Below are 27146 nucleotides of genomic sequence, written 5' to 3'. Positions count from 1 at the left end.
TCTTTGCAAGCATGTTTGAAGAACTTCTGTTGTACGCTAATAGTCTGACAGTCTAAATGCACGGGAGAAGAGAACATTTGCAGGTACTCGGGTAGATTCTCCTTCTTGCTATGAACGTGTATCAGATCAGTACTTCTGGTGAAGCTAGGCCTAGGTTTTGGTTGTTTTGTGCTAATCTTAAAATTGAGTCCTGACTCTTTGTAATCGTTACTGGTCACATTTCTTATTAGAATAATTTATAATTATTCTAGGTGAATAGTATCCTTCTAGTGTCTGTATGATTGAAAGGTGAGAATCGGTGGTTACAGGGATTCAAAATGGACTCGTTCTGTTCAAGTTTCTCTTAATGATAATCTAGCTGGACTGAAGGGATCTTCCAGCTTCAAGGAATTTCCACTTGGTGGACTGTTTTGTAAAGATGAGAGTCTGAGCCTGACATTATCACGTTTCACAACAGGGGAAAACCCACAGCATGTAGAGAAAAACCATTCATATGCGAAGTAAGAATGTTAACAAAGCTGCCTTTTGATAGGTAGAAAAATAACATTTAAAGCTTGCATTTTGTTTGCAGGCAGAACAGAATAAGATCAGAACTATTTATCAAACAAACATCATTCAAAGCCACTGTGCCTCAGTTCAGGGTTCCTAAAGCTGAGAGAAGAAACATCAAAGTACTCTTTTACTGAACTTTTGTATGATATTAATTTTTAATTGTGCATTTGCATATTGCAAGATGGTTTAGAACCTGATGACAAGTCAGATTTTACAAAGACCTTTCCAAAGGGGAGAGGAGCAGCGTTTGACCAGCTTGGCTTCCCGCGGGCCGGGGCGGCTCTGTCGGATCGGGGACGCCCCTTCTCCGCAGCAGGACGCACACCAGGCGGGCCAGGAGACACTGCCGTCGGGCACACACCGCCAAACCCTACCCCAGGCTCCTTCCAGCCCTCCTGCCCCCGCTATCTTCGTTGTCCCCTACTTGGTCTTTCTCCTTCCTTTCCCTCCTTCCCCCTCTTAAATTTGTCATGCCTAAAAATGTGTGCAAACATCATTTAACAGGAATTAAACTTTTACTCTATGAGCTTTTAGGTTCCAAAACAGTTTTAATTCTTCAATACAGATACTTTAAGCATAGGTAAGATTTTTCTGCTGAAAATATTTTACTAAAAAGTAAAGAAAAATATCTAAACTAATGTAAAAAACCCTCTCAAGAAAAAGAGAATATGGCACCTTCTTTACCTCTTGCTGATCATATATTAAGAAGGTTGGGTCTGTGCAGCAGTGCACACGTATTCCTACCCCTTCCTTTCTATCAATGTGTGCATATTTGGTTTAAATGGAGTTTTCTGAACTTTAGCATTTATGACAGCAACACAACTGCTTTTAGAAATACCATTTCACTGTTGGGGATTTTTTTGAAGAGAAATAGAACATAAGCTTTCTTCCCCGAGAAGCAGCAGTAAAAAGACCAAAATCTGCACCAGATGATATCGTTCGGATAGCATCAGGACTGTTTCACATCTGCTGAAATTTATCACAGCAGCTGAATTTCAGGACGGCACCTGCAATTTTACTCACCTGTGCAACATACAACTGTTTTAAAACTAAGTAACTAAGTACATGCACAGGTTTGTGGGTTTTTGGCTAAATTTATTGAGGGAAAAAAAAGAAAAAAAAAATGAAAAAACCCCCCACACCTAGAAATTCGGTTAGTGCAGTAGGAATCCAAAGTAAGCAGGCATGGCTCTAGGTGCAGTGGTAAGCTCTGCGGCACTCCTCTGGCTAGCACACGAGGTGTCGTCGTAAGTTGGCATTACTTGCGTCCAAGGAGAGTTTTCGACTTTGGGGGAGATCTTATCGGGCAGACAAACCCCAGACGGCAGCAACATGCTGCATGAGCATCAGGTAATCTGTGACACTGCCGTTAGCTTGGAAACTATACAGACAGCAACAGTTCAGAAGTTTATACATTTACATGAAGCTAAGGCAGTATGAATACAAAGCAGTGTAACTGGCATTGTTGTTGTTGTTTCAGTAACAACAGGTTTTGTCTTGGTGCCTAGACTTTGAAGCAATTTCCATATCTTCCTCCACTGCCAAGATCCTGCCAAGGATCCCTCTTTTTCCAGAGCTTGCTGAAGAATTCAAAGATCCTCCTCAGAATCCTGAAACTGAAGTGGCTTATGTGCAAGATGCGAAAGGGACTGCACTGCCGCGGACCCTGACAGAGACCGATCCGAAGAGTGCTTCCCTGCACAGCCTTCACTTGTACCTGCTCCGTGAAAACCTCACTACAATTCGGCATCACGCTGGAAGAAAACAGGCAAAACAAGGGCTTTGTCACTTCCAGTGGCTTGCTGTTGGTCACAGGTTGTCCGCTCAAAGAGGACATTTTGTGATGTACAGTCTAGAACTCCTTAAAAACCCTTTAGAAGGCCCAGACTACCTTAGCAAGCCGTCTGCTGTTGTTTCGCTATGACATCCTGTATTGTTACCTGCAGCGAGTTTCGAGTCAAAGCACTGCTTGCACTGCAGACAGTATTCATTTCCATAGGCTTCCTACTTGTTACAGTCTGTTATGTTAATTGTGCAAGTTTGTTTCTACAGCCTTGAAAATGGGAGTCTTGTTTTTAAAACTAACTTACTTCCACATTTCACTTTCTTTCATCTTACTGTTTCAGAGGGAATTATTGCACATACGAAAGCATCGGAAAATATAACAAAATTTTCAGCTTCCTTGTTTTCTTTATTTCAATGGCATTGATGAACCGTGACTTTAGGGATCTTCGCTGCCTTTAGTGTTTGGAAAGGCAGTGGTTTGTCTTACTCCTAGTTTTAGAAATTATAGGAAGGACTTTTCTATTTTTTCTGTTTAGCTGAACAGCACAAGCTTCCAGAATGCTCAAGATAAGAGAACGCTGCTGTAGTCCCTCATTATTTTGAAGCCATTAAGAACCAAGTAAAATGAACGGCTGAGGTAGCAGGGTAACAAATAGTTAATGGCTAAGCAGCACAGTTCTATCACCTACAATGCTCTTTATTTTTTTAAAGATCAAAGTAGTGCAGAACTTCATTTTCTCTTGTCCTGGATGGAATGCACTAAAAAAACCCATATTTTTTTCAAAAGTCTATTGACATAAATATTCTGAATTTGTTTCCCGAGATTGTTTCCCGTACTTCCTTTCAGATGCTTACTTGCCGGGTAGAAAAATGTCGAGGTAGACTCACAGCTGGTAAAGAATTTTGCGATAGCTCCGACTTTTCCCTGTTGTTCGCTGTGATCAGAAGGCAGAGGTCTCAGGGGTTTGGGAGATCGCGTCTGGGGAGTTGCCAGGGTTGTTCTGGATGAATCTCTACAAACCTGTCCGTGGTTCTACCATCTCGGTGCAAACCTGAGGCTTGGGCCAGAGCAGACACAGGAGCCGCTGGCCTGTTTCTAACATTGTTTTCTCACAAGGGCAAGGCACTCAACCTAATCTTAAATACCCAGCTGCTTCTGCAAATGATGAAAAAAACCCCATTGCAAGTAAACTACTTATCAGAGCATCTGTGGACCTTACACTACTCAGTAGCTATCCTTTGACCCCGTACACTTACATGTTCCATACGCTAATATTTTCTCTGCTTACCCTGGAAGGTCTTCAACAAAGGACAAAAATAACCAGCTTGTGGTTCTAGTACAGGCAGGAAGAATTTAATTTTACCTGTTCACACAAATACTCAACTATTTCTCATCCAACATTGTGTAAATATCTCCCAAGCTTAAAGACAAGGTCAGATTGCTAAATGTATCGAGCTTGCTATTACAGTACAAGAATTTGTTTTAGCTTTATTTTCATGTACAGTTTCAGAGTATAGAGAGCATAGAAAATGGTATATTTTAAGGCATATTAGGTAGAAAGAATGTCCCAAAATCTGTTTGTCCTGTTAAAACCCTCGTTCAGACTGGTTTGGCATTTGTTTTCTTGGTATGCAGAACACTCCCCTCTGTCCTGTTTCCTGCGTCATCATGCATACGCTGCAGTGTGTACGCCGCGGTGTGCACGCTTTTCCCTTTTAGTGAAAGCGACAGAGCTTTTACTGTGGAATTAAGCTGTGTGTTCATGTATATATACATCTTTATTTTAAATATTTGCTCTGTAAATGACCCAAGGATTACCAAGGCAAGAAACCGAAGAAGCATCTCTTTAAGTCAGCGGCATAACAGCTTAATTTACAATTTTACAGGACTGTCTTCTAGATATGATAGCTGTAATCCCTATTTGCTGAAGAATTTCCCTTACTATTTCAAGTTTGAATAAAACTGGCAAAATGCCCTGCTAATAGTCTATCTCCTTTCAACCTTAAACCCGCATCTGCTTATTTAAGACAAATTCCGCTTGCTAGAAAAATTCAGATTTTGAATCTGAAATGTATTCAGCAAACTGCAGAAAAACTTTTTTAAAAAGTAGGGTAATAATTCTTGAAATTCAGAGCACTCCCACTACGAGGAAAAAAAAAAACCTGACAAAATACTAGCACCACGCTAGACTGGTGAGAATGCAGTTTGCTCAGAAGGATTTGGGGGTTTTACTCTCCTCACTACTTTCACTGCGTTGTCCTGCCCACTGGTCTAATCTCTTCCCAGTCTTGTCGCACTTTCTTCGCTCCCAAGCGCCGAGTACTGCACGCCCCAGCATTGCAGGGTGTTCAAGGCATGGAAGTGGAACTGAACGCCCTGTTACTCACGTTGAAGACAGTTCCTCCACAGTTACGCACCTGAACTCTTCCTTGGTGAGAAATCAAGGACGAATTATCCGAAGGAATGGGTCAGACTGTCAGCTGATGTATAATGCAGTAAGTACCGACTTTAGTAGAGCTGTGCTACTTTGTAATCACAAATTTGTTCTCCATTAAGTATGAAACCTCATTCACAAGCTATTTACTTTTTTATTGCCTATGTATTGGGCCAGCAGTAGTGAATATACTGAAATAAATAAATGGTTAGAGCTTTTACAAAGGCAAATCTATATTTAAGCACCAAAGCTGTGACTAACCAGAACAAGCCACTTCATTCGTCCTCCACACCAATCTCCCAACTCCAAAACCACCATCAGCCAAAGCCAGTGTCACACTGCTGAGCAGCTACGCCTGCTGTTACACTACAGATTTATCTCACAAAATTACTGAAAAACAAAAATCACCAAGTCATTTCATCTTGAAAAACTATCCTGGACTTCACAAGCATAGCACTTGCACTCTGATTTCTTCAGCAGGAGTGTTTAGTTCAAGGCAAATCCTCAAAGGAATTTGGAATGACTTTTCTAAAGGCCAATTTCCCAATGGGCAGACTCAGGGAATGCTTTTGGAAGTGAAATAGTAGCCATGAAATCACTACAGAGTAAAAGCCCGCTGTAATAAACACATGGAGTTTGGCTGTAAACACCAAAGTTTGGCATTGCCTGATCACTAATTTGCTGACAAATTTGCAGATGTAGGCAAGGCAACGCTTTTATGCTTCCCCCGCTCCCCTTCTTCCTTCCAGAAAGACCACACACAATGCCAAAATACAGGGATATCGGCCTTTCCTACTGCCCAGACTCCTCTGGTCCCATGCTTGGCACCGAATTTGCTGGTAAATTCTCCCGCCACGTGCTCAGCATGCTTAAATGAGATGTGAAAGAGAATCAGTCAAGGGAGTCACTTGCTGGAGTACCAGGAGGAGTTGTTTACTTTTGCAAAGCAAGTGGTTTTAACAGAAGCTCGATGCAACTCCCTGCACATTGTAAATAGCAGACTGCCAGTCCTCTGCCAGAGCAGACGCGCTGAGGGCAGCTGTGGGCTTTCGTAATTGTTTGCTTTTTCACTCTGATCGGTGCCTCATTCTTCACTCCCCTATATTTATCCCATCCCAAAGGGATACAGCTGGTCCAGAATACAGGTAGCACATTGCTTATGAAGTAATTTGCATGGGCTTTATTTGTGATCTGCTAGAGGCCAGGAACAAACTGTTAAAGTCTACTAAAGGGAAAACCATTTCTGATGATGAAATACGTAAAACAAACAACTTGGCTCTGTCCCGCTCAGACCCCTGCCCCGTAGGCACCAGGCGTTCCGTTATAGCTGCCATTTGTTCTTGTCCTGTTTCATACCAAGAAGACAGCACATTTTTAGAGAAACAATACCTTTACTACAAAACCATGTAAATGATTATATACAAAATGGTTACTGGAATTTGGTTTTGTACTGCAGTGACAGAAATAACTAGCTGCTGACATTTATTTACGCTTCCTTAATACTAGGTACATCACGCCACTGATCAGAGTAAAGATGAATGCGACCCAGGCTAAGACGAAGGAGTAGCCGTACTGGCCTTCAGAAATGTCAGTGGGGTACTGGTTGCTCTTGTGTAGCTCTTCGTGCCTGTCTGTGTAAATGGAAGCTGCAATCATAACGCACAGACCTGGAGGAGGAAGAAAACAGTAAAGTTTAGCGCCTTGAACTACTATCAACCTGCACAGTAACTATTCACTGCCTCTCTCCTGCCAGCGGCTGCTGCCCGTGTCCCGTTTTGCAGACCCTCGTTTTCCATCCCCAGACTGCAGGCGGGGCATTGCCGGCCACGCTTTTGGTGTCGTTGGCACGGATCACGTCTGCAGTGCTGTGCTGTATTTGTGGCATTTGCAATGGAGACAAAATGATTCGAAGCATCTGGACAGTTTTAAAGACTGACAGAAATGAAGGTGGTACCTGCCTACAGCAATTACAGACTTCTTTAATTGTTCAAGAAGTTCAGAATCTCAAATTCTTTCCCTTCAAAGTTTAAATGACTTTATTCTGAGCAGTGATGTCATCCATGTTTTAACAGCCTAAATAGTACAGAATGGAGCAGTTCGCTGTTTAAACAAACACAAAGGATCAGCTAGGACCTCGAGAGCCCTCTACATTTCTCATGCAGCTCCTTCTTTTTGAGACTTTTCCCCTTCCCTTTCCTACTTGCAAGTAAACATCACTGAAGTCACAGGTATTGAAACGTCACTCACATGACAGGAGCTGGATAATAGAGGTTAACACAAATCTTTCTCCTTGCTTCAGGCGGAAGAGTTGAAGAATGAAAACCAGAAACGCCACACAACAGAAAATAGTAGACAGGATCATGGTGGCCTGGACAGCCTGAATTGATTGATACTCTGCAAAAACAAAAGCAGCCTTGATTAAACACACAGTTTCTCTCTTTGCCTCCTCCTACAACAAGTGGAGGGGCAGAGCAGCGTTCTGGAAGCGGGAGTTCAGCAGACACAGCACACCGGTGCATCGCCTGCGGTGGTTCTTCTCTGCTTCCGTGGCATTCGTATGGCCAGCGGCTTATGGACTTTCACAAGGTTTGCACAAACCTGACTACAGACACTGAAGAGCCTATTTCTCCCACGCGGCATCCTTTGCTACCCTCTGCGTACCAAATGCACAGCAGAACTGCTGGACCCGCGCCTCTCGCCGCACCTGGAGACAGCTCTGCCCGCTAAGATGTTGCCAGACGGGACAGCCCCGCTCGGAACCCAAGATCCCTTTGATTCCCACTTTCCATCCCATCAATTGCTTCCCTGTAACTAGGAGCTACAGTAACTAATGCATTTGTAACTACGCGCAGCTGCTTTTGACGCGGCCACGCCGAGTTACACGGGTGAGCTCCTGAGAGCACCTCTGCTCCAGCACAGCTCTTCTGCCACGGGCAGCAGGGCTGTGAGCAGCCGGCGCTCCGGAGCTGCTCACCACCCAGCCAGTTCACGTCCTGGTGTCGGTCAGGGCAGAGTAACGCAGACACCAGACGCAAACTCACTGCGCTCGTGTTAGCTTAGAGACGCCTGCGCATAACGGACCATCTCACTGCAGCATGGATCAGGCTCTAAACCAACTGGATGCTTGGAAAGCAAAGCTACTTTGGCTACACAACTTTATGGGTATCCTCAACCTCTTCATATACACAAATATTCAAAGTATAGAAATGAAGTAAACGTAACATATGAGATGACTGTTTTTATTTTTTGCAAAGCGGGATATTGGGCTGTGCTGTACACTGAGTCCTCTTTGCCAAAAATTCAGCTTGTGTTCTGACTTTCTTCCACTCTTTCCCCCATCCCTGTACACAGCCAGTATTTTTAGGTCCTTCGTTCAAAGTTAAAGTTCAATTCTGAGGCCAATCTATCACTTCAGCTGCACTTTCAGATGACTTCATTGTTTTTACCTGACCTAATTTTTTAAAAACTCTTTAGCCCTCGTTGTCAGTTGTTTGTGTTTGCTCTCTTGCACTGGGCTTTCAATGCACCTGACAGTTCCCTGTTTCCCTCCTACAGAACCTGTTGGAACAGTTTGCTCCTCCGAAATGCAAAGCCAGCATCAAAGTGTGTAGCAGACCTGAGCAGTCAGAGCACGCAGCTTCCTGAACTAAGATATTATTGCCCCTGCAAATTTCATAGCGATTTCACCAGATCTCCTGCTAAAGGGACTGAGACGTGGGCGTGGGGACACACTCACCTCTGAACTGATCGGTAATGGCCGTACAGGTGCTAGCATTCGTGGCACACATTCTCCAGACATCTGCAGAAAAATTATCTCCCACCCACCAGGCCTGCAAAATAGAGGTAAAGGGCTCTTACAGGAGAAAACCAAAACAAAAGCACAGAAGTCCTCAGTTGTCCGAGAGTCTCCTGATCAGACACACCAGCTGGAAGAAATTTCCATTCAGTTTTGATAATTAACCGTTCAAACTAAATCTGAGCTCTAACGGCACTTTGGAACAGAGGGTGTATCATTAGTCACATGCCATTTCCACTTTAGACCTGTGCAAAGTGGAACAGGGAAGAGATGGCAGCTGTAACCATCCCAGTGCGCAAGGGATTTTCCGCTGTTTAGGCAGAAATTTGGGACAGTCAGTGACGGCTTGCTCCTTGAGCTACCTAGTCAAGATCTGCTTTGTCCACCCAGACCCAGTTTAGGACGCACGCCTCTTTCAAGGCACAGCACCTTCACATCTGCGGGAACAGCAGGGAGCACACCTACGCCACAGACACCGCTCACGTTTTCTGGTTCCTGACACTGAGCTGAGTTAAGCTCAACTCACTGCAGCTGTGCTGTCAACGCGCAGATGCACCCTCCAGCATCTGACCGGGAGCGGCCAGCGACAACTGAAGATCCTCCTGTGGTATTTCTATTTTGACATTTGAACATTTAACACAGAATAGCGCTCCAGTGACTGAACAGATCTCTACAGTAGCCTGGGAAACGCTGCAAACACTCCACACGAGTGGCATTTCCTCAGGAAACCCATTCCCATTCCGATAGCTGTCCAGGCCCTTGTTTGGACTGGAGTTGGAAAAATACGACTTTCAAATACGAGTCCTGGTAGCATCTGCTGCTTAAACAGCCATTCCAGAAAACTCACAGCTTACTGTGCAGCTTTGCAAAGAATTCTGCGATAAAAACTATAATGTATTACGACAGTAGGCGTATCTGTAGTAGTAACACGCCGTTTTCAGAAAAAGCATTACTTCCTCAGGATGCCATTCATCTGGATTTTGCAGCCCAAGTTCAAGATCTGATTTTTCAGCTCTGAGCACTACCTAATCCTTTCAGAGTTATTTTTATGGCTATAAAAAGCCTCTGAAGATGATAAAATCTAATAGAAGGTGGTTATGCAGTTTAAGCTCATAAATGTTTCAAAGTAGCTACTGACACAAAGCAGAGTGCGTGGGGGTTTATTTCTATAACAATTTCATCTGTATGTCACAGACCTGAACTAAGAATAAGCTGCTTTGTCCACCGTCCCAGCTTTCTGAATATTCAGCGGAGCAGGGTAAGACAACCTGCTTTTAGCGCTCAGTTAATGACCTACTTCAGCGGAACAAACCACCCAGCTGACTGAAAGGTAACATCTGAGTTCGTACGATTCTGCAATAAAACATTGTGGGTGACGCATTGTTTCACTCAGAGGACGGTCTCGGAAAAGACTACGGGATTCGAACCAGCTTCACTGAGTACAGTAAAGTATTTTCAGCAGACAATTTTTTAAATCCCAAAAGCCTGTACATACACTGAACATCTTCCAGAACAGAAGACTCCAGTGCACAGTTAAGAATGCCAGTTGGGATAGCGGGCTGTTTTAGAAAGAGGAAAATTCAAATTAAAAGCTAGATGTAAATATTGGAAGGTAAATTCTTTCTGGTCACAAAAATAAAAAGGAAATTTGACAAGAATGCAACATAGATTATTCTATAACTTTGTGCTGAAACTGCTGAACTGAGTGGAAACAGATAAATTCATGGTGTCTCATTATTTAATTGGGCATCTCGGACAACTGCTTCGGAGGCCAAGCACACCTCGACTGAGATTATCCCCACGCATTAATCATGAGCTATTTAACTTCATGTACTCAACAGAAAGGGACGAGAGATTTCCTCCCCCTTCCCTCGTATCCAGCTGAGCCAAGCCCCACAGCTCCACCCCACAGCACGGCCATGTTTGTAAACCTGCTCCCTGGCCAAGCGTCCCGCAGGGAGAACATGCGTGGCACCACCTGGCCCTCCGACGTGCTGCCGTACCGGTCTGCGGCACGCACCTGTACAGCCCTGCCCAGGGGCACCAGCGACACGCGTGTCCACGGCATTTTTGTGACAAAAAGGTACGAGCGGACCGGTGTGCCTAACAAAGCTACGTGCTTTCAATAAGCAAGTTGAAGACAGCTACAGAAGAATTATTTCATTTCTATGGAGCAACGAAACACTGGCGTGTTTGAGAGAAAAAGAGAGGACACTTACATTGTCAATCGTTGAGATGAACAGCAGTGCTGCCGAGGTGATGTGAAACACAATAATGAAAGCCAGCAGAATCAACATCCTTGATCTGTGGAGGCTTTACTCCGAGATAAATCTGTTAAAAATAAGAGCGTATACGAACAGTCAGCTGATCAACCTGTCACTATGCCCTTTCACCGTGGCTGTGAGCAGTCAGGGTCAGCGTGTGTGCATGTCAGAGCGAGGTGCGGTTCGTCAGGAACTTCGTATGCAGTTTGAGCCTGCAGCAGGCACCCTTTCTCCAGAGGTAAAAAATTTCACCTAATCAGACTTTACAGCAGCATAGCAGCTTTCTGTTTGTTACATGCGACACGCAACTAGCATCACTGGCGCTAAAACGAATCAGAACCTGCAGCGGAGCCAAGAGGTGCACTTTGCAACGTGCCGGTGGGATGGCTGCAGTGAGCGAACCCACAGAGGAGTTTCTTTCTGTGCGCTTCTCCAGCCAGGATACGAAACACTCCTTCACGGTGATTTTTAGAGAAGCGCTTTTCCAATTACAGCCTCATTTGCACGGGAGGCTAGATTTTCCACTGGCTACAGTCAGGCCTTGTTTCAGCCAGGCTTTCAAGGCAGGAGGGGACGCAGATTTCAGAAGGGTGCTTGTACAACAAAAGCTACGTGCATCAGGAGCTGCCTCCTGCATTTACCGACAGCTGTGTTGCACCTTAGGTCGCGTGTGGGTTGTCCTGTCTTCATACAAGATACAAGTGTTACCACTGATGAATGACTTGAGGCTACCATTTTCCCCAATATATTGCTCGGACTGAGAGGGTTGAATAAACCCATTAGTCACAGAATAACCCAGTTGGTTATGTTACGTTCAGTCAGTCAATAGTCTCTCTAGTCTACCTGTTATCTTCATACCTTATCTAACCCATTCATTACCATTTCGCATCTCAAATGAAAAAAATTAAAATTCTTATGTATAAAGGAACCACAGACTCTATTTGACCTGGAGTCCCCAGGAAATCTGTGCGCACATAACAAATAGCTCAGGGAAAACTACTGCTATTCATACATGGAAATGTACAATTGCTCGGTATATCTATTACCTTTTTATTCTTGTCTTGTAAAAATGCTTGCCAGTTAGTAAAGGCTACATGCTGTAAGGAATCTGCAGCCTTGCAGCTGTTTCCACTGCATTTAATGCGCGCCATTCTGCAGCATTATCTGCGTGTTACCACTCATCAGTACATTAACGAATGTTTCTCCACCTACTTTGCTTCCGACACGTTCTGCTATGTCAAAGGATCCCATTCAGTGTAACACACCACGTATCCAGAAGAAAACGCATTATGGGGTTTTTTTTTTAAGACTTCCATGATTTTTTTCATCTCTAACCCTCTCTCGCCTGCTGCCATTTACTAGAATCACGAACCACACGGAGAATTTAACCAAATACAAGGACTACTTTGACAGCGGTTTTAAAGCAGCTCCACTGGCATTCTCATCAAGCCAAGACCCAACTACTCTGCAAAACTTTCCCAAGCAGGTAACAGACAGCATCTAAACCCGCTGACTAGAGACCAGGAGTTCCCGCCCAGTCGCTTCCATCTCCACCGCAGCACAGCCTTGCTCTGCCGTACAGCGATACAACCTGCACAAAGCCAGACAGTATGACAGGGCTTTTGACAAACTGGGAACTGATCGGATACTCTTCTGCCCATATCCCATTGGAATGACTGTATGGGAAAGCAAAGTCGAATCCTAAAACAAGGGAAGCAGCTGCTCAACTTTCTATCCCTTCCCATGTTTTCACTGTTAAACTTTGCCTTCACAGCCACAACAAAGACCAGAAGCGCCAGTCTCCTCCAGAGAGCCGCCACTGCTGTATGACTCACGATCCCCTGAATCGAGTTCTGCTTCTAGAAATGTCATTCACGGCTCTCTGTCAAGCCTTTCCTGAATGAAAGGAAGGAAGAAGGAAAAGAAGATATTTTGTGGGTTTGTGTAACACCACATCGAAATATTTTCATTGTAAAATGTACCAGTCTTCACAGAGCACTCGCTTGTCCCGTGGTTCGGTTTTTCTGCGTCTCGTTTGTTGCACAGACGGCATCTAAGCAGACACTAGTGCAACTGCCATCTGCCATATAAGGAAAGAGAATCAAATTGTCCTCGGTATTATTTTAAGAATAACAATACAATTTCATTTTATTACATGAAGCATCATGAAGTAAGAGAGACAGAAAAACGTAACCTAATTAAAACCAATCTTGCAAAGTCAGGACTTGCCAGCACAGAAGGATCCACTTCAGTCAAGTGACTGTGCTTGTTTTGCTGCTCTCAGCCACAAACAGCAGCGTTTCACACAGGGTGGATAAACACCTATGGGTGACGAGGAGAAGACGGTTTGTGTTTCACCCAAAGAAAGCCAAGATTGAATCAAAGAGCTTTTTGCTTTGTTTTTACAAAAAAGTAAAGGACAGTACGAATAGTTTGATGCTTCTGCTCTGAGAAACCTTCCTAACAGCCATTTTTAGACACTTCCTCCTGACCTCCCAGCAATGGCTCCTTTCACAAGCTGCTACAACTTCTGTACACACAGTGCTACAACCACACAGATACGGGAATTAAATACACTGGGGGAAAGGAAGGAGACAGACCGATTCCAAGTAATTAACACCAGGAAAAGACAACAACAACTTGTTACCCAATCTGTCATGCCTGAGCCGGGACCCAGAAATGCATAGAGAGATCTGGGAACTTCAGTCACTCCTAGGAACTCTCTCTTCCCACGGAGCCAAAGCCGGAGTGTCCCTGGTTCATCGCAGCCGGCGCAAGGAGTCGTCAGGGGTAGAGGCTCTCCTCGCTGACCTCTACCGCAACCCACATGCAGGAAGCCAAGAGCAGCTCCCTTCTTCTAAGATGCAGCCAGCAATGAAGCAGAGGGTCCTACAGTATCTGCATCCCTCTCAAGGCAGAGTCATGCCAGACTTCATCTCTCAGAGGCGACCATCAGCATCCAGTCCTCCTCCACTTCAGACAGTGCTGCAACTTCAAAGTTTGCTTTGGAGACTCGAGATCCTTCCACTCCCTCAGCAAGCAGCTCTTCCTTCCCCGACCCTCAGACCACAGCCTGCCTGAGTACCTCTCCTCGCAGCAGGCAGCTCCGCTCCGCTCCTCTCCTCTCCTCTTGATGAGCAAGGGAAGGACACAGTTACGTTTACACACAGAGAATTTATGGGAACACTGTTTGCATGAGTATTCAGAATTCGTACTGTAATAATTTATTACCAGCCAAACACTCTGGTAACATCCTATTCTGCGTATGAGCGGTAGTCCTTCCTGTGTCTTATTCACCATTAGCTCTTTCTCGAGGGCTCTCTTCAGGTTCCCAATTGTTCGGCTCGTTCAGCAGCAGCCGAGAGCCCGGCCGCAGCTTGCCAAACCAACAGCGAGCCGCCTGGCAACAGCTTTTGCCTCACGCTTGCAAAATGGAGGGTACCTGCCAGAGCAAAGGAGCCAGCACTACTGTTTGACCCGGCTGAGCTAGTCCTGCTCAACACAGCAACCAGCAATCTGGCCTACATTAAAAGCCTATAATCTCTTACATTCCATTTACGCAGCAACAAGAACATGTTGCTTAAAAGAGGTTGTTAGTAAGAACAGAAAATAGATTTTTAAATCACATAATTTGGGGACTCTAGCACTTTATACTATTGCACTGAAAAAGAATCCGCAAACAACTATATTAAGCAGATGCACAGAAATGATCAGACTCTTCAAGTAAAACTTTGGCATCCATGTGTGACGTGACATGATGTGACGTGGGGTCCTGCTGTACTTTGTTCCATTGCTGTTTTGCAGCTTTGGAAGCACTGCCCTATTATCAGTGCTAATACATGCTGCTATGAAGACATTTCTTGCTCTTACAGGAGTCTTGCTCTTAAGCGAAGCATTGCTCAACTCTTCTGGTTTAGTCTCTGGATTACAGGTAAGAGCATTTGTATTGATCACACAAAGCTTCTTGGACAGTCATTTTTTACTTCTATCATTTGAAGTAATATGCGCTACCCCCTAAGTCAAGGTTGTTTCGATTTTTAAGTACATTGCCTTTAGACATGGATGAAGACTGGGATGATGCAGCAGATACTGCTCATCATTCCCCAGAAGGGTCTGAATTCTTTTAATAGTTCTTATACCCCACCCCCCCCCCCAAAAAAAAAGCTTTTTGGACACACTATAGAGGCAAGACTGTGACTGTTGACTAGAGGCAACAGTCACAAGTTACAGCAAGGACTATTCCAATTGTGAAAAATGTGTTCATTATACTCAATGACCATGATTAAGCACTGGACCAGGGCCCAAGAGGCTGTGGGATCTCCATTCTTGGCCATCTTCATAACTTGACTGAAGCAAGGCTGAGGGCATCCTGAACTAACTCCCTGCCTGGAGCAGGAGGCTGGACTCGGGACCTCCAGAGGCCCCTTCTGGCCCCACTCTCCCGTCCATCCACAGCAATTTCAGGAACCTCCCTGTGCTAACCTCCAGCAACGCCCTGACATCAGAGAACGTAAAATTTGACTTCGCTCAACACACGTGACATTAAAAACATATTTTGGGGTTATGGTAAGAATGACATTGGATGTCAACATGAATTCTTCAGTTGGAAGCCTCACCGTTTAATGCCACTTTACAAAGTACGCTGTAAGGCAGAAATGTACAGGTACAGCTGAGTTAGAAGAGCAGGCTGCCAGCGAATCCAGAAAGAGCAAGTGACGAGGATCCTACTGAACGCATCCAGACTGGCTGCGGTAACAGGGCTCCTCACAAACGCTGTGAAGTGCAGGACACTTACAGAAAGCACACTGAAAGCAGAAGGCCCGTTACAGTAACAACAAAGATTTTTTCAATTAGTGCAGAAGACCTGTTTCTGGGTATTAGTCCAGTGCTACCTTCTTTCACACAGGGAGGACAACTGCCGCAGCCACAATTAACTTTCACCTTTTCAGTAACACAGGCTGTTGGCAGCAGTAATGTGCACTTTCGGTATGAGAGCCTGATGTGCTTTAGACGAGGCGGCTAAGCAGGGCCTCTGCTCTAACCTTCCAGACGTGCAGAGGCGCGTACCTCTTCACCAGATAAAACAGTACCACAGTCACAGAGCACCACAGTAAAAAAAGTTTCCACCCCAGGGTTCCCCATATTTCTGTCCTGTAGGAAGGAAATGAGTTACAAAACTGGATTGCCCCCCTATGTCAAACTCCACACCCTCCCCCCCCCGCAAAAAAAGCCTCAGTTTATCTTTAAGATAAACTTTATCTTTAACACCCAGCAGTACAAAGAAATGTGCCTATTTGAATTTTTCTGCTGTTCAGTACATCAAGCAGGCAAAAAGGAAAAATCTGTCTTTGACAGTTGTTAGCAGAAGGTTTATCACTGCTTTCCAGTCCAGATGTCATCTCCGCAACCCATGCTTCCATTCCTTCCCATGCGGCTCAGTCCTGCTGCCAGGCCGTTTCCCATATTTGTGTACACTTGATTTCTGCAGCCAGGGAAATACGTACGTGGTACAGCAAGTGTAGCCTACACTCATTTACATTGAGCAGGCTAAAGCTTACCCTAAACATTGTCTGCTGCCCTCACTTCCTAAGATCAAGTCATTTTTCTGTATCATCTTCATCTGAGTCCACGTACGAAGAAAATCTCAGCACAGACAACCCTGGCCTATACTCCTGGAAACACCGTGAGAACACCGCAGAAGAGCTCCTGCTCTGTGCAGACCAAGGCTGGAGGTGCGCAGGCTGCTGTCACCTGCACTCAGCGTGCTGAAAAGGCACACCCAAAGGCAGGGGTAGAGGATCCTGCTGAACGAGTTCCCAGACCTGCAGCCTTCAGCCTTCCGCTCCGAGATGTTTCATCGCAACTGGAACAGCAGGTCTTCGGGCCATCACGAAGCATTCCTTTCAGCTGAACCTTCTTGAGGTCACTGGTGTAAAACCGAATCAAAGCAAGCCTTCTTAATCGCCAGTTCTTCTGCCCCTCGGTGCTATGATTAAGACTGCATATGTGAAGTTAGAAGAAAAAGCTTGTACCCTGGTGGCCTGAGAATTCTGTCATCTTGTGATGCCATCATGAGATGTTCGGATTTACATGATAATCACTTCGTTCTGCTCGGTGTTCTTGTGCCACGTCTCATGGTGTCTCATGACAGAGAACTCAGGAGCTGGCTCATGTTTCTCCTGTACGATTGTCTCTAGACTTGTGTAAAATTCTCTGGTTTATGAGGAACAGAATGATACTGTTCACTTTTTTCTTTTTCATAGAATCATAGAAAGTTTTGGGTCGGAAGGGACCCCTAGAGGTCATCTAGTCCAACCCCCCCGCAGCGAGCAGGGACACCGCTAACTAGAAGAGGTTGCTCAGAGCCCTGTCCAACCTGGTCTTGAATGTTTCCAGGGATGGGGCCTCCACTACCTCTCTGGGCAACCCGTTCCAGTGTTTCAGTGTTTTTCATTTCTTTCCTTTTTTTTTCCCCTTTTACCAAACATGAAGGGCTCTGTTTTTCTTGTGTAATTCTCAGAACTGGAACCAAAAGTGAAGTGAGTTCAGACAGCAGAGTATCTCCCAACCCAGCAGAAGCTTTGAGGATTTCAACAATCCTCTAATGCCTAAATATCAAATAACATAAAGGACAAGAAAGTCAGGAAATTTAACACCAAGGGAATAATTATACCAGTTGAAACAACTCACTGCAATTTCACTATTCCTTCTGCCCGAGCTAATTTAACAATTTGGAACACCAACATTACAAGCTGTAATTTACTGAGTGATATTCCCTAAATCGAGGCAGATGATATCCAAACTCTGTATTTGCCCTGTCAGTGTTCCACAATCTGGCTATTGCTCTGGCCCTACTTGCAGCCTATGGCATCTGTACGTTAATTTACCATCTGAGTAGTTTCCACTGGCTCCCCTGCTCGTCATTTCTCGTAGCTGCAGGGCTACCCCGGCTGGGCGCTGAGCCGCAGGGCTGGCCCAAAGCAGGTGCCTGGCGCAGCAGCCCTGCCTCGCTGTCCTCGGCGACTCTGCGCACACACCCAGCCGCGACACGTCTGGATCCTTCCCACACCAGCTACAGAGCAACCCTTCTGCCGTGCAAGGAGAAGTCTGGAAAGGACAAGCACATCCTCTTACCTTTCTTTCTTTCTTTTGTATTTTTTTCTGCACCATCAATGCATATTGGAAAAGAAAAGAAAATATAACTAAAGCAATCTAGTCCTATTTTAGATGATGACTTGGGAGCCTTACTTTAGAGAACCAGCCTTTAAACATTTTGTAGGACAGGAGTGCTGATCTTGAAGCTAACATTGCACGTAGATTTATAAACTGCACGCAAAGGTTTTGCTGCCAATAATCCCTGAAAAACGTATTGATAGTTCTCTGGGGCGTGAAGTGAGCTGCTACTGTTAGAGCTCACAGGTGTACGACACAGAAACTGAGTTTCCCCTTTTATTGAAGTCTTATTTATAAGTGTAATTCAGCAATTAAAAGACAGGTCTACCAACAGATGTGGAAGTCTCTGTATTCCTGCTCCCATATTCTGTGTTTCTAGGGAATGGAATATATTGTAGAACAGGACCCTAGCTGACCTGTTCTTCACGCTCAGGCGTAGATTCGAATTCTGCCCTGTTTTCACGCTCAGGTATTACAGAGCTAACAGTCAAGACAGAAACGTTATGTCTTCTTTCAACCAGCGACCTCTTTAGCCAGCTACCAAACCTCTAAGCAGCGCTGGCCGGTTCTGAGTAGACCTCTACAGTACTGAACAGGAACCCAGGAGGGAACTGCAAAATAAAAGGAACAGTCTACCCAGCAGACAGGCGCCCACCCGATTTTCTCCTGGTATGAAGCTAAGCATGAAGAACAACGTACGCTCTTCGAGACGCTGCTTGACACTGGACTCGGAATCAAGAGGGCTAAGCACAGACACCATCAGCTCTTTTTGCTTACGAGTGACCGTTACCTGGGAGCACGCTCCAGCCTGCATCTCTTGTGCTACTTATTTTATGTGGAAGGAAGAGAGTTTCTCACTTGCACTTCCAGCTGCTTTTCAAAGTCCTTCATCACAAAGCAAGGAAATCAGAAGGAAATGAAACAATGCTCTCTGCATACAAGCACTGTATGCAGGAAAAAAAAAATCAATACAGCAAAAATTAATTCACAGTATTTTCTAGAGCTCATTTGAATTACATCATTTCAGCTTTTTTAACTCAACTGCAGAAAATGAAAGTTTGATCATTCTGCCAGATGCAGATTCGTGGGTGCCCTTGCAGCAGTCTGCGTTAAGACCCAGCAAACCCCAGCACAATTAAAGCAGTTTGCTTGATGTATTTTGATAGTGAAATACAGAGACTTGGAGACAAACTGACAAGATATGGTATGATCTAGTCCTTATCCAGCTTCTTTCAGAAAATCTTGCTGTGCAACCAAAGCCCTGAGGTTTGTGTGCACCAAGGGTAACACATACGTGCATCTACAGCTTGACAAAGCCTTTCGTTACAATGGCGGTTGGGTGTGTGTCCACCCTGTTGGTACTGGGTGGGACTGCCTCAACAATAGCAAACTTACAGCAAACAAGCTCGTGTTCTCAGCCTACCTATCACCCAGCAAACTCCAGCACAAGTAAAGCACTTTGCCTGATGTATTTTCATAGTGAAATACAGGGGCTAGTGATAGTGAAATACAGTATCAGGGGATACCGAAGCACCCTTTCAGCTCTTCCTGAATCCACTGCATAAACACTACATCTTCGCCCCTCCTCAGAAATCCTACCTAGTTACCAGAAGTAGAACAGACTGTGCTGACAGCTAGGCCTGGCAGATCTTCCCCCAACTTCTTCCGTTCCTTCTCACCAGGTCCCCCTCATTAGATCTATGCCATTAAGCCAGAACTCCAAAGTCTGGGAAACTATAACCCTGCTATCCCACAAGTTCCCAAACAAAAACAAGAAAAAAAATCACAGCAAAAAAGCTTTGAGTACTGAGACCCAAAGAAGCTGACATTTCTAATTTCTTAGGAATGCTTTTAATAAAGTTTTAACCTGGGGATGCCAGCAATGCTGCCACTTCTGTAACTCTGTCGGTCGTTTATTTGCAAACAAGCTTGGACTGGGTTTAGACTTGCCCTACCACTCCTTCACTACAGCCCCACTGCGTGCGCTGCAGAGGGAAGCCACCCTGCTGTGAAGCCTTCGCGGGCTGACTGAGCAAAAGAGAGCAGGCAGCACCTTTGGAAAAACATGAACCCAATGCCCTGTCGCCGGGTGGGGAAGCGGCACGTACAGGGAAAACAAGCCCTGTGATATCTCACCTGAAAATCCTAAAGCATAGCCTCAAGATCAAAAGGTTCAAGATAGATGTGTTCAAATACTCCAGCAAAACCTGGAAGAGAAGCGCAACAGCCCCTATATGCTGGAAGACAGCTTCGCAGGTACAGAAGCCAGCTACCTACTCCGACACACCCTTCACTACAGGCATATTCAAATAATAGTCTTTAAGCTTTCAAAACTGCTCTTTAGAGGTTTTTGTGTGTTCAGCAGAAAGACAACGTTTGCCCTCCTCTAGCAGCACCAACCAGCATCTTCCTCAAAAGTAAATCTTTTATATATACTTCTTTTTCCCTGGAGTGCTTTTTCTTGTAACTGCACTTTTGCACTAGATAACCACAATCTCCCATTTAACCTGTTCTATGTCTGCTTCTAATCCCCAGCACAACCCACAGCGGTGCAAGGTAGGCTGCCTCATTACTAAATAACACCTGAAATGGTCACAATTCCTCTCCATCTCCCATCACAGCCATTGCTTGTGCCCTCCGCCGTCTGCTCATCCACTTGAGTGTACACGTAGAGTCACATGCCTCTGGAATAATGCTAACGAAAACTGGTCGTTAATGAAGGATGCTCCGTGGAAGCAATCTCTTCGAGAGATTAGCTCTCAAAGGGCACACAGTATTTGAGAAGATTCAGCAGTAATTTGAAAGAAGGAACTGCTTGTATACTGTAGTTTCTGGTTTCTTACAAAACACGAATGTATTCTCTCAGCTTTCACAGTGGTATCTGCAAAACATGTTTGTAACTCGAAGTATACATGGGCAGAGCTTAATTGTGCCCTTAGAAAATGAAATAAAAGCACACAGGATTTCAGGTTTTCAACACACCCTCTCTGTTCAGCCAGTTTGTTTTCAGTTGTACACCAGGTACCACTTCAGTACAAACAAAGTTGTGGTATACATTAAAACCTTCTTAACAATCAAGCTGGTCTGAAAGTACTAAAAGCTTGTTTTCCTAAGCTAAACAAGACAAGAACTTCTCGTTCTGACTTGCTCATTTTCAAAGATGAAGACAGACTGGCGATAGACTTGCTTGCAGGTCAAGGCAAACACATGGAAGGAAGAAGCACTGTTTGACCTATAGATGAAAATAAATGGCCATAAATCAGGTGTGACCATATTTACGATGGAAATCGCAACTCTCCGAGCTGTCAGTTCTGGAACAACCTTACAAACACCACAGCAGGGGTAAAAAAGACCTGCCTCCACACAAAGCAATTACGTGATTCAGTGCTTGTGCTAGCAGGGGAGCAGACCTGGAGACCCAAAAGGTCCCCCGATTCCTGCACTCCCATGAAGGCTATCCCAAGAGTTTCCCTGAGGTCTCTGCATGTTTTGCAACATGCCTTTGCATGGTGCCCAGGCCCTTGGCACCCCGCTGAACTCTCTCCTGTCTTTCAAAGACTTCACGTAATGCCAGGAGCAAGGCCGGCTGCTGATCTGCACAGTGGAGCAGTACAGGCGGTGACCACGGGACTGACGACACACAGCCAGCTTTAGGGAAGGATTCATTTCTCAGGTGGTGAAGTTACACGGAGCGAGCAAGGCCTGACCCCCTTTTGGGAAGGTGACCTGAGGGCCACCGCCGCCACCTCCCGACCCTCCCGAGCGGCAGAGAGGAACCGCAGAGCTCTGCAGCCTGTGGGCACAGCCCTGCCCCTGGCTCAGGGACTCAGAGCGCGGAGCCGGGGCAAGACACCGGGCTGTACCAAGGAGCTACCCGAGCTATGAGAAGCCTCCTGGGAACCTGCTCTCGAAGCAAATAACCGAGCCCAGGTGTGGCCTGGCCTCACCCCTGCTCAATCACTGCGTGGCCACATTTTGGCATCGAGGTTGTTCCCGTTCAATACCTCGTCAGGGCAGGGAGGGACAGACCAAGCCTAATACCCGACCTTTTCACCAGGTTGACAGATTAAATGTGTCCTCAGTCTGACGCAATGAAAAGCACAAAAAAACCCTGCACCTGCAGGTTGAACTCTAGACATTGACATAGTTCTGAGAGCAAATCTCAGACCCTGAGCTCAACTGACCACAGGCTGCTGCTTACCCAGAGATTATTCCAGATACACCAGAACAGTTCGAATGATTTATGTTGTTCCACCTAATTAACCAACAAACAAAGGCAGAAAGGGCCTGTCTTTCCAGACTGAAAGCAATGTGTTTAATTCAGTAGAAATGAAAGCTGATATTGCTTTAGCTTTGGCAGATGCTCTATGGAAATTGCTAGCAATTAAATGTGTTACACTCACTGTTGTAAAATTTTCAAACTGCTTGTTTGGATTTGGCTTTGACTAGCTCTGTCTTGAGAAATTTGGGGTTTAGTTATTTCAGAGTTTGCACATCATCTATCAAGAGTGTGAAAATACATCCCTACTGGCAGTACAACAGTTGGCCGTAAAATAAGAAGAGCAAACTCCTCCACAACTACCACTATTTTGTTCCACAGCAACACTGTAGCATAGGACTGGATCGAATACTCAGCCCACCTTCAGAATGCCACATTGTAATCCGTAATTGGCAATTAAAGGAGAACTTAAAGGTTGCCGTGTGAACTTTACCAGCTCAGGTGGAAGGACTCCTAACCCTTTCGCCGCACACTCGAGCACCGCAGCTGCTCTGTCCTGCGCTCCGGCTGCCCGATGGAGACGGAGCCCCGTGTCGGCTGCACTCTGCCCTGCGGCTGCACCTCGCAGCGCTGGGTCGCGGCAGAGCCACGTCTCTTTGGACAAGCCGCTGCGCCAGGTACAGGCCCCGCCGAGCGTGGCGGCACAGGACAGACGGGCAGGCTCAGCCAGCTCTCTCCAGCTCTGCACAGGGCTCTTCCACAGGCCTCAGGCTGCGGCTTGCTTCGGCGTTCGAATTCAGCGACTGGTTTGTTGCTTCCATGGATCGGGCACCGCCAGCCCTAGAGACCAGACGAGTCTGCAGAGCGACCGCAGGGACCGCCGTCAGCACGCGCATCCCAGCACGGCTGTCTGGGGACTCCGGAAGGCCGCTTGCTGCCTGGAAGAAGGCCATCGTTTTGATGTATTTCAGGACAGGTAACACCTGCGCGAAACACCGGAGGGAGAGTTCGTACTGCCCGCCTCGGCTGTCTGCGGCCTGTGCCATTCCAAACACAGCACAGTGTTTAAGAATCAGTGAAGTAAACCATAAATATATATATATCCTATAGCCATCTCTACGGGTGTTCAAGTCAGTCCACTTTCTGCCCCACCTACAGACTCCTGTGAACAGCTCTACACAGCCAGAGGGTTGTATTTTAAGGTCACACCCAAATTGTGAGGCTTCACCTGGCATGCACATACCGTCATTAAACCTGCCCATGAAACTTCATAGGCAAAATAAAAAGGCGTAATTACATTTTCCCCATTCAGCGAAGAAATAATAATTCCTTTGATGGATGAATTCAGGCCATCAGGCTTTCTCTTGAATCCCACCCAGCAAGATCTATTTTCTGAAAATTAAGATGCTTATCTTCCTGATGAAGTCATGAGCATCACCTGACACACAGAGATATATTTTATGAAATTACCTTCTCTCTAAAGTAGTAAAGCTTTCAACAAAAATAACGAAGACTGAGACCCCACCGCAAAGATCAGTGGTTTGCTTTGAGCTTCCTGAAAACAAACAAACCCTAACAAAAGTTGAACAGCTCCATGAATGGAATTCCTTAGTGCTGTGCTTGTTTTCCTCCTGCTTTCCCTCTGAGACCAATCTGATCTCAATAAAAGCTGTGCATTCCTTTCTACTTTCAAATTTGGCTGCGCTGAAGTATTGCATGGATTTTATATAAAGTGTTCGGTACACTTCAGAGCAAATCTCTTTCTTCTTTGTTCCTGTGTAACACAGTGCCTCACTCTGCTCCGTCTTCTTCCCACAGAAACATGGTAGTAGCACCTGGAAAGCACATCTTCTGCCAGCTAGAAATATAAAAGATCTAGTCCCCAGAGATCTGCTTATCTCTTAATTAAATACATTCTTGTACTGATTTACGTGGTGGTGTCATGTCTGACGTGATGCTCAAGACACAAATAGAACATGACGTGTAAGTGGAAAATCAAAATACACACAAACCACTGCTGTGGAAAGGGAATAGTCTCCTTGTGCTGCCATCCATCTCATTTTTAAACGGACAGGGAAACAGCATTATGAAAGGAGACAGACTACTGCTAATATACTTAGCAAAAGTGGAGGAAGGTCTTGCTCCTCTAAACCTCCATATGGGACTCGTCAATACAACGTTCTTCTAATCACTGTAAGAACATCAAACCCAAGATGGGAAATAACGTTGAGACAAACAAGACAACAAAAGAAAAGCCATGACAATGGAAGCAAGAGGAAGATACGGAGCAACGGCTGCTAAAAAATCAAGGGGTGAAGAACACATTAACTGAGAGGCGGTGTAAGATTAGGTATAAGATTAGATTTTTAGATATAAGATATTTAGATTAGATATAAGAAATAAATTTTTTCCTATGAGGGTGGTGAGGCCCTGGCCCAGGGTGCCCAGAGAAGCTGTGGCTGCCCCCTCCCTGGCAGTGTCCAAGGCCAGGCTGGACGGGGCTGGGAGCACCCTGGGCTGGTGGAAGGGGTCCCTGTCTAGGGCACAGGGGGTGGAACTGGATAAGCTTTCAGGTCCCTTCCAACCCAAACCAGTCTATGATTCTATGATAAGATGAAGGTAGAGATGCCAATTTCTTGTAAGCTATGTTGGCCAACAACATGAACTACAGCGTCTAAGAACTGAGCCAGAACCCTGGTCTAAGAGGATGATGTTGCAGCAGCCTTCAGCCTTGACTTGCTCAGTCTGTTGAACAACTTCCTTTATTAACAAGGTTTTAAATCTTGTGTAAACAAATAGAACACATTGTTTCTTCTCACTGGCAGATCCACAGCACAATCAACACTGTTGGGGTGCTTACCATAGGAGTCTTTCCAGAGACCACAAACAAAGAACACACCGCCAGTAGTGTCTTGTCTACTGATAGTATGCTGGTTTTATTTCCAATTGTATCAACGGACTGCTTTCCTTCCCAAAGAAGTATAGTAACAAGAAAGTGATTATCTCCCAAGAGCTTCCATGGTAATAGTGCATTTCACCTGGAGTTACTGTTGATGACTATCAGCAGAGTAATTCCTGGTTTCCTGTCTGGGCAGACAGCTGGCCTGATAACATCCATGTTAGCCATGCAGCTGACACGGTAAATTCTGGGCACGTCTTTATTCAGCACGGAGGATTACTCTTCCCCCAGGTGTCCCAGCAGTCTATTCTCCAACTTTATTCTACAAGTTCACAAGGGATGCAGAGGATAGAAAGAGTTCTTTCTTTCCATGTCCTATGAACTCACATCAGCCTCTGGTGAACATGTTTTCCAGATGCCTTTGTCTCCACTCCACTTTGATTTCACCAGCTGTGGTAAGTACCTACACCCCAGCTGCATTCCGTAGCACAGCACTTCATTTGTCACACACCCCCTTACTAAAGAGCAGCTGGATTCTCCAGTAAACGGCAATTCACATTTCTCCCCTGATCGAAACCCATGCCCAGCGCTCCCCCGCCATTTGTGCGGGTTCCTGCGCATCGGTCGCCACAGTCTCGTGCCAGCTCCGTCCCGGCAGCCCAGCCTCACCGTGCTTTTCCTGAACCACCCTGCCCTGCCTGCACAGCACCACCTGCAAAACCAGCATCAGAGAGCGGGTCTCGCTGGAAGAGTCATTACAGGCTATTTTATTAGACAAGAAAAACATCTGCTCGGGCAGGCAAGCAGGCTTATTTTACATAGTTAACATACCAGCACGGTACGTACGGAGTCTGCAACTAAGTGAACAGAAAGTGCTGTTTTTTCTTTTCCAATGGAGATTAGCTAACCATGGCTGTTTACTTCCAAAGTTCCTGAAGAAAATTCTGAAGAAAATCTAGTGTGTGTTTTACAGCTACTCAATGCGTTCCTTCACAGCCCCGTAGCAAGTCAGAAGGTGCCTCTAAGATGCTCGACTGCAGTAATTACTGATCATTTACATATTATTCCCGGGGAGGGGGGGGGGGGGGGGGGGAAGACTTTCCTGCACCATGTGAACAAAGTATTTCTGCCAAGAAAACAGCGTCCAGGCCGAACTGCAGGTTCCTTGGCGGCAGCATTGGGTGAGTAAGGGCAAGCCCGGGGCGCGCCCGCGGCGGGAAGGCCGGCAGTGCGCGGCTCCTCTAGAGATGTCCAAACAAGGCGCTGCCCTCCAAGGCCCAGCGCTGGGTACCGCAGGCGACGCGTGCTTCTGCGGGCTGCCGGTCGCTGCCTGGCAGCCGCCTCCCATGGAAGCCCACCAGGGAGAACGCCCCAGCGGCTCATCAAACCCGGCGTGAAACCCAGCGTTCGACTCGAGCGGGAAAAAAGTTCAACGCTTGCAAAAACTCCTCAGACTCAAGCCCGCACCGGACTCCGCCCGCTTCCACCGGGGGGGGGAAGGTAAAACAAGAGCTCTGCTGCGCAGAAGCGGGCTCGGGGCTGGTTCGGCCCGGCCTGAGAGTCCCCCGCCACCGGCCCCGCCGTCCCGCCCCGGGACGCGTCAGACGCGTTCTGTGGTGAACACCCCCTCGGTCTTCCCCCTTTCCCCCCTTTTCTGGCGGTTTCCCCCTCCCCTTGCCGGCAGAGCTCCCCCCGTGCCCCCCGCCGAGGCTACTCACGGGCGGGTGCCTCCGGGCCGCCCTCCCGCGGGACGGTGGCAGCGGCGGGGCTGGCTGGGGCACGGCGGCACCTTCCCCCAGCGCCGCTCCGCCGCCCGCAGAGGTGTGTGCGCGGCCGTGCGGCGTCTGCTATGCGGGGAGGGAGGAAGGCAAGGAAGGAGGGAGGGAGGGAGCGAGGGAGGGCCCTTTCCCCGCCCGTTTCCCCGCCGCGGCGGGCGGGCAGCCAGGCGCCGGCCCGGGCAGGGGCGGGGGGCCGATCCCCGGCCGCACGTATGCCCGCGGGCGGCTCCCGCCCTCGCCTGGGC

At 46.4% G+C, this 27146-nt stretch overlaps 1 protein-coding gene across 1 annotated transcript; it reads right to left on the bottom strand.

Moving 5' to 3' along the window:
- Positions 1–6143: 6143 nt before the first annotated feature.
- Positions 6144–27098, bottom strand: EMP2 (epithelial membrane protein 2). The gene is made up of 5 exons (XM_075436987.1): positions 26842–27098; positions 10788–10899; positions 8509–8602; positions 7020–7166; positions 6144–6439 (listed from the first exon to the last, which is right to left on the bottom strand). The coding sequence occupies exons 2-5, from the start codon at positions 10863–10865 to the stop codon at positions 6255–6257; spliced, it is 504 nt and encodes a 167-aa protein (XP_075293102.1). The 5' UTR covers positions 10866–10899; positions 26842–27098; the 3' UTR covers positions 6144–6254.
- Positions 27099–27146: the final 48 nt, after the last annotated feature.

The sequence above is a fragment of the Opisthocomus hoazin genome, chromosome 15 (assembly GCF_030867145.1).
Source record: "Opisthocomus hoazin isolate bOpiHoa1 chromosome 15, bOpiHoa1.hap1, whole genome shotgun sequence".
In the NCBI taxonomy this organism is placed as follows: Eukaryota; Metazoa; Chordata; class Aves; order Opisthocomiformes; family Opisthocomidae; genus Opisthocomus; species Opisthocomus hoazin.
The sequence above is the reverse complement of the archived record's forward strand: the minus strand, read 5'-3'. Positions and strand labels throughout refer to the sequence as shown.

Bases quoted from the DNA above. Each gene is read 5' to 3' on its own strand.
- EMP2 (XM_075436987.1), bottom strand. From the start codon at position 10,865: ATGTTGATTCTGCTGGCTTTCATTATTGTGTTTCACATCACCTCGGCA. The intron at 8,603-10,787 runs GTAAGTGTCCTC...TCTATTTTGCAG, and splicing joins TCATCTCAACGATTGACAAT to GCCTGGTGGGTGGGAGATAA. The intron at 6,440-7,019 runs GTGAGTGACGTT...TTCCTCCTCCAG, and splicing joins TATTATCCAGCTCCTGTCAT to GTCTGTGCGTTATGATTGCA.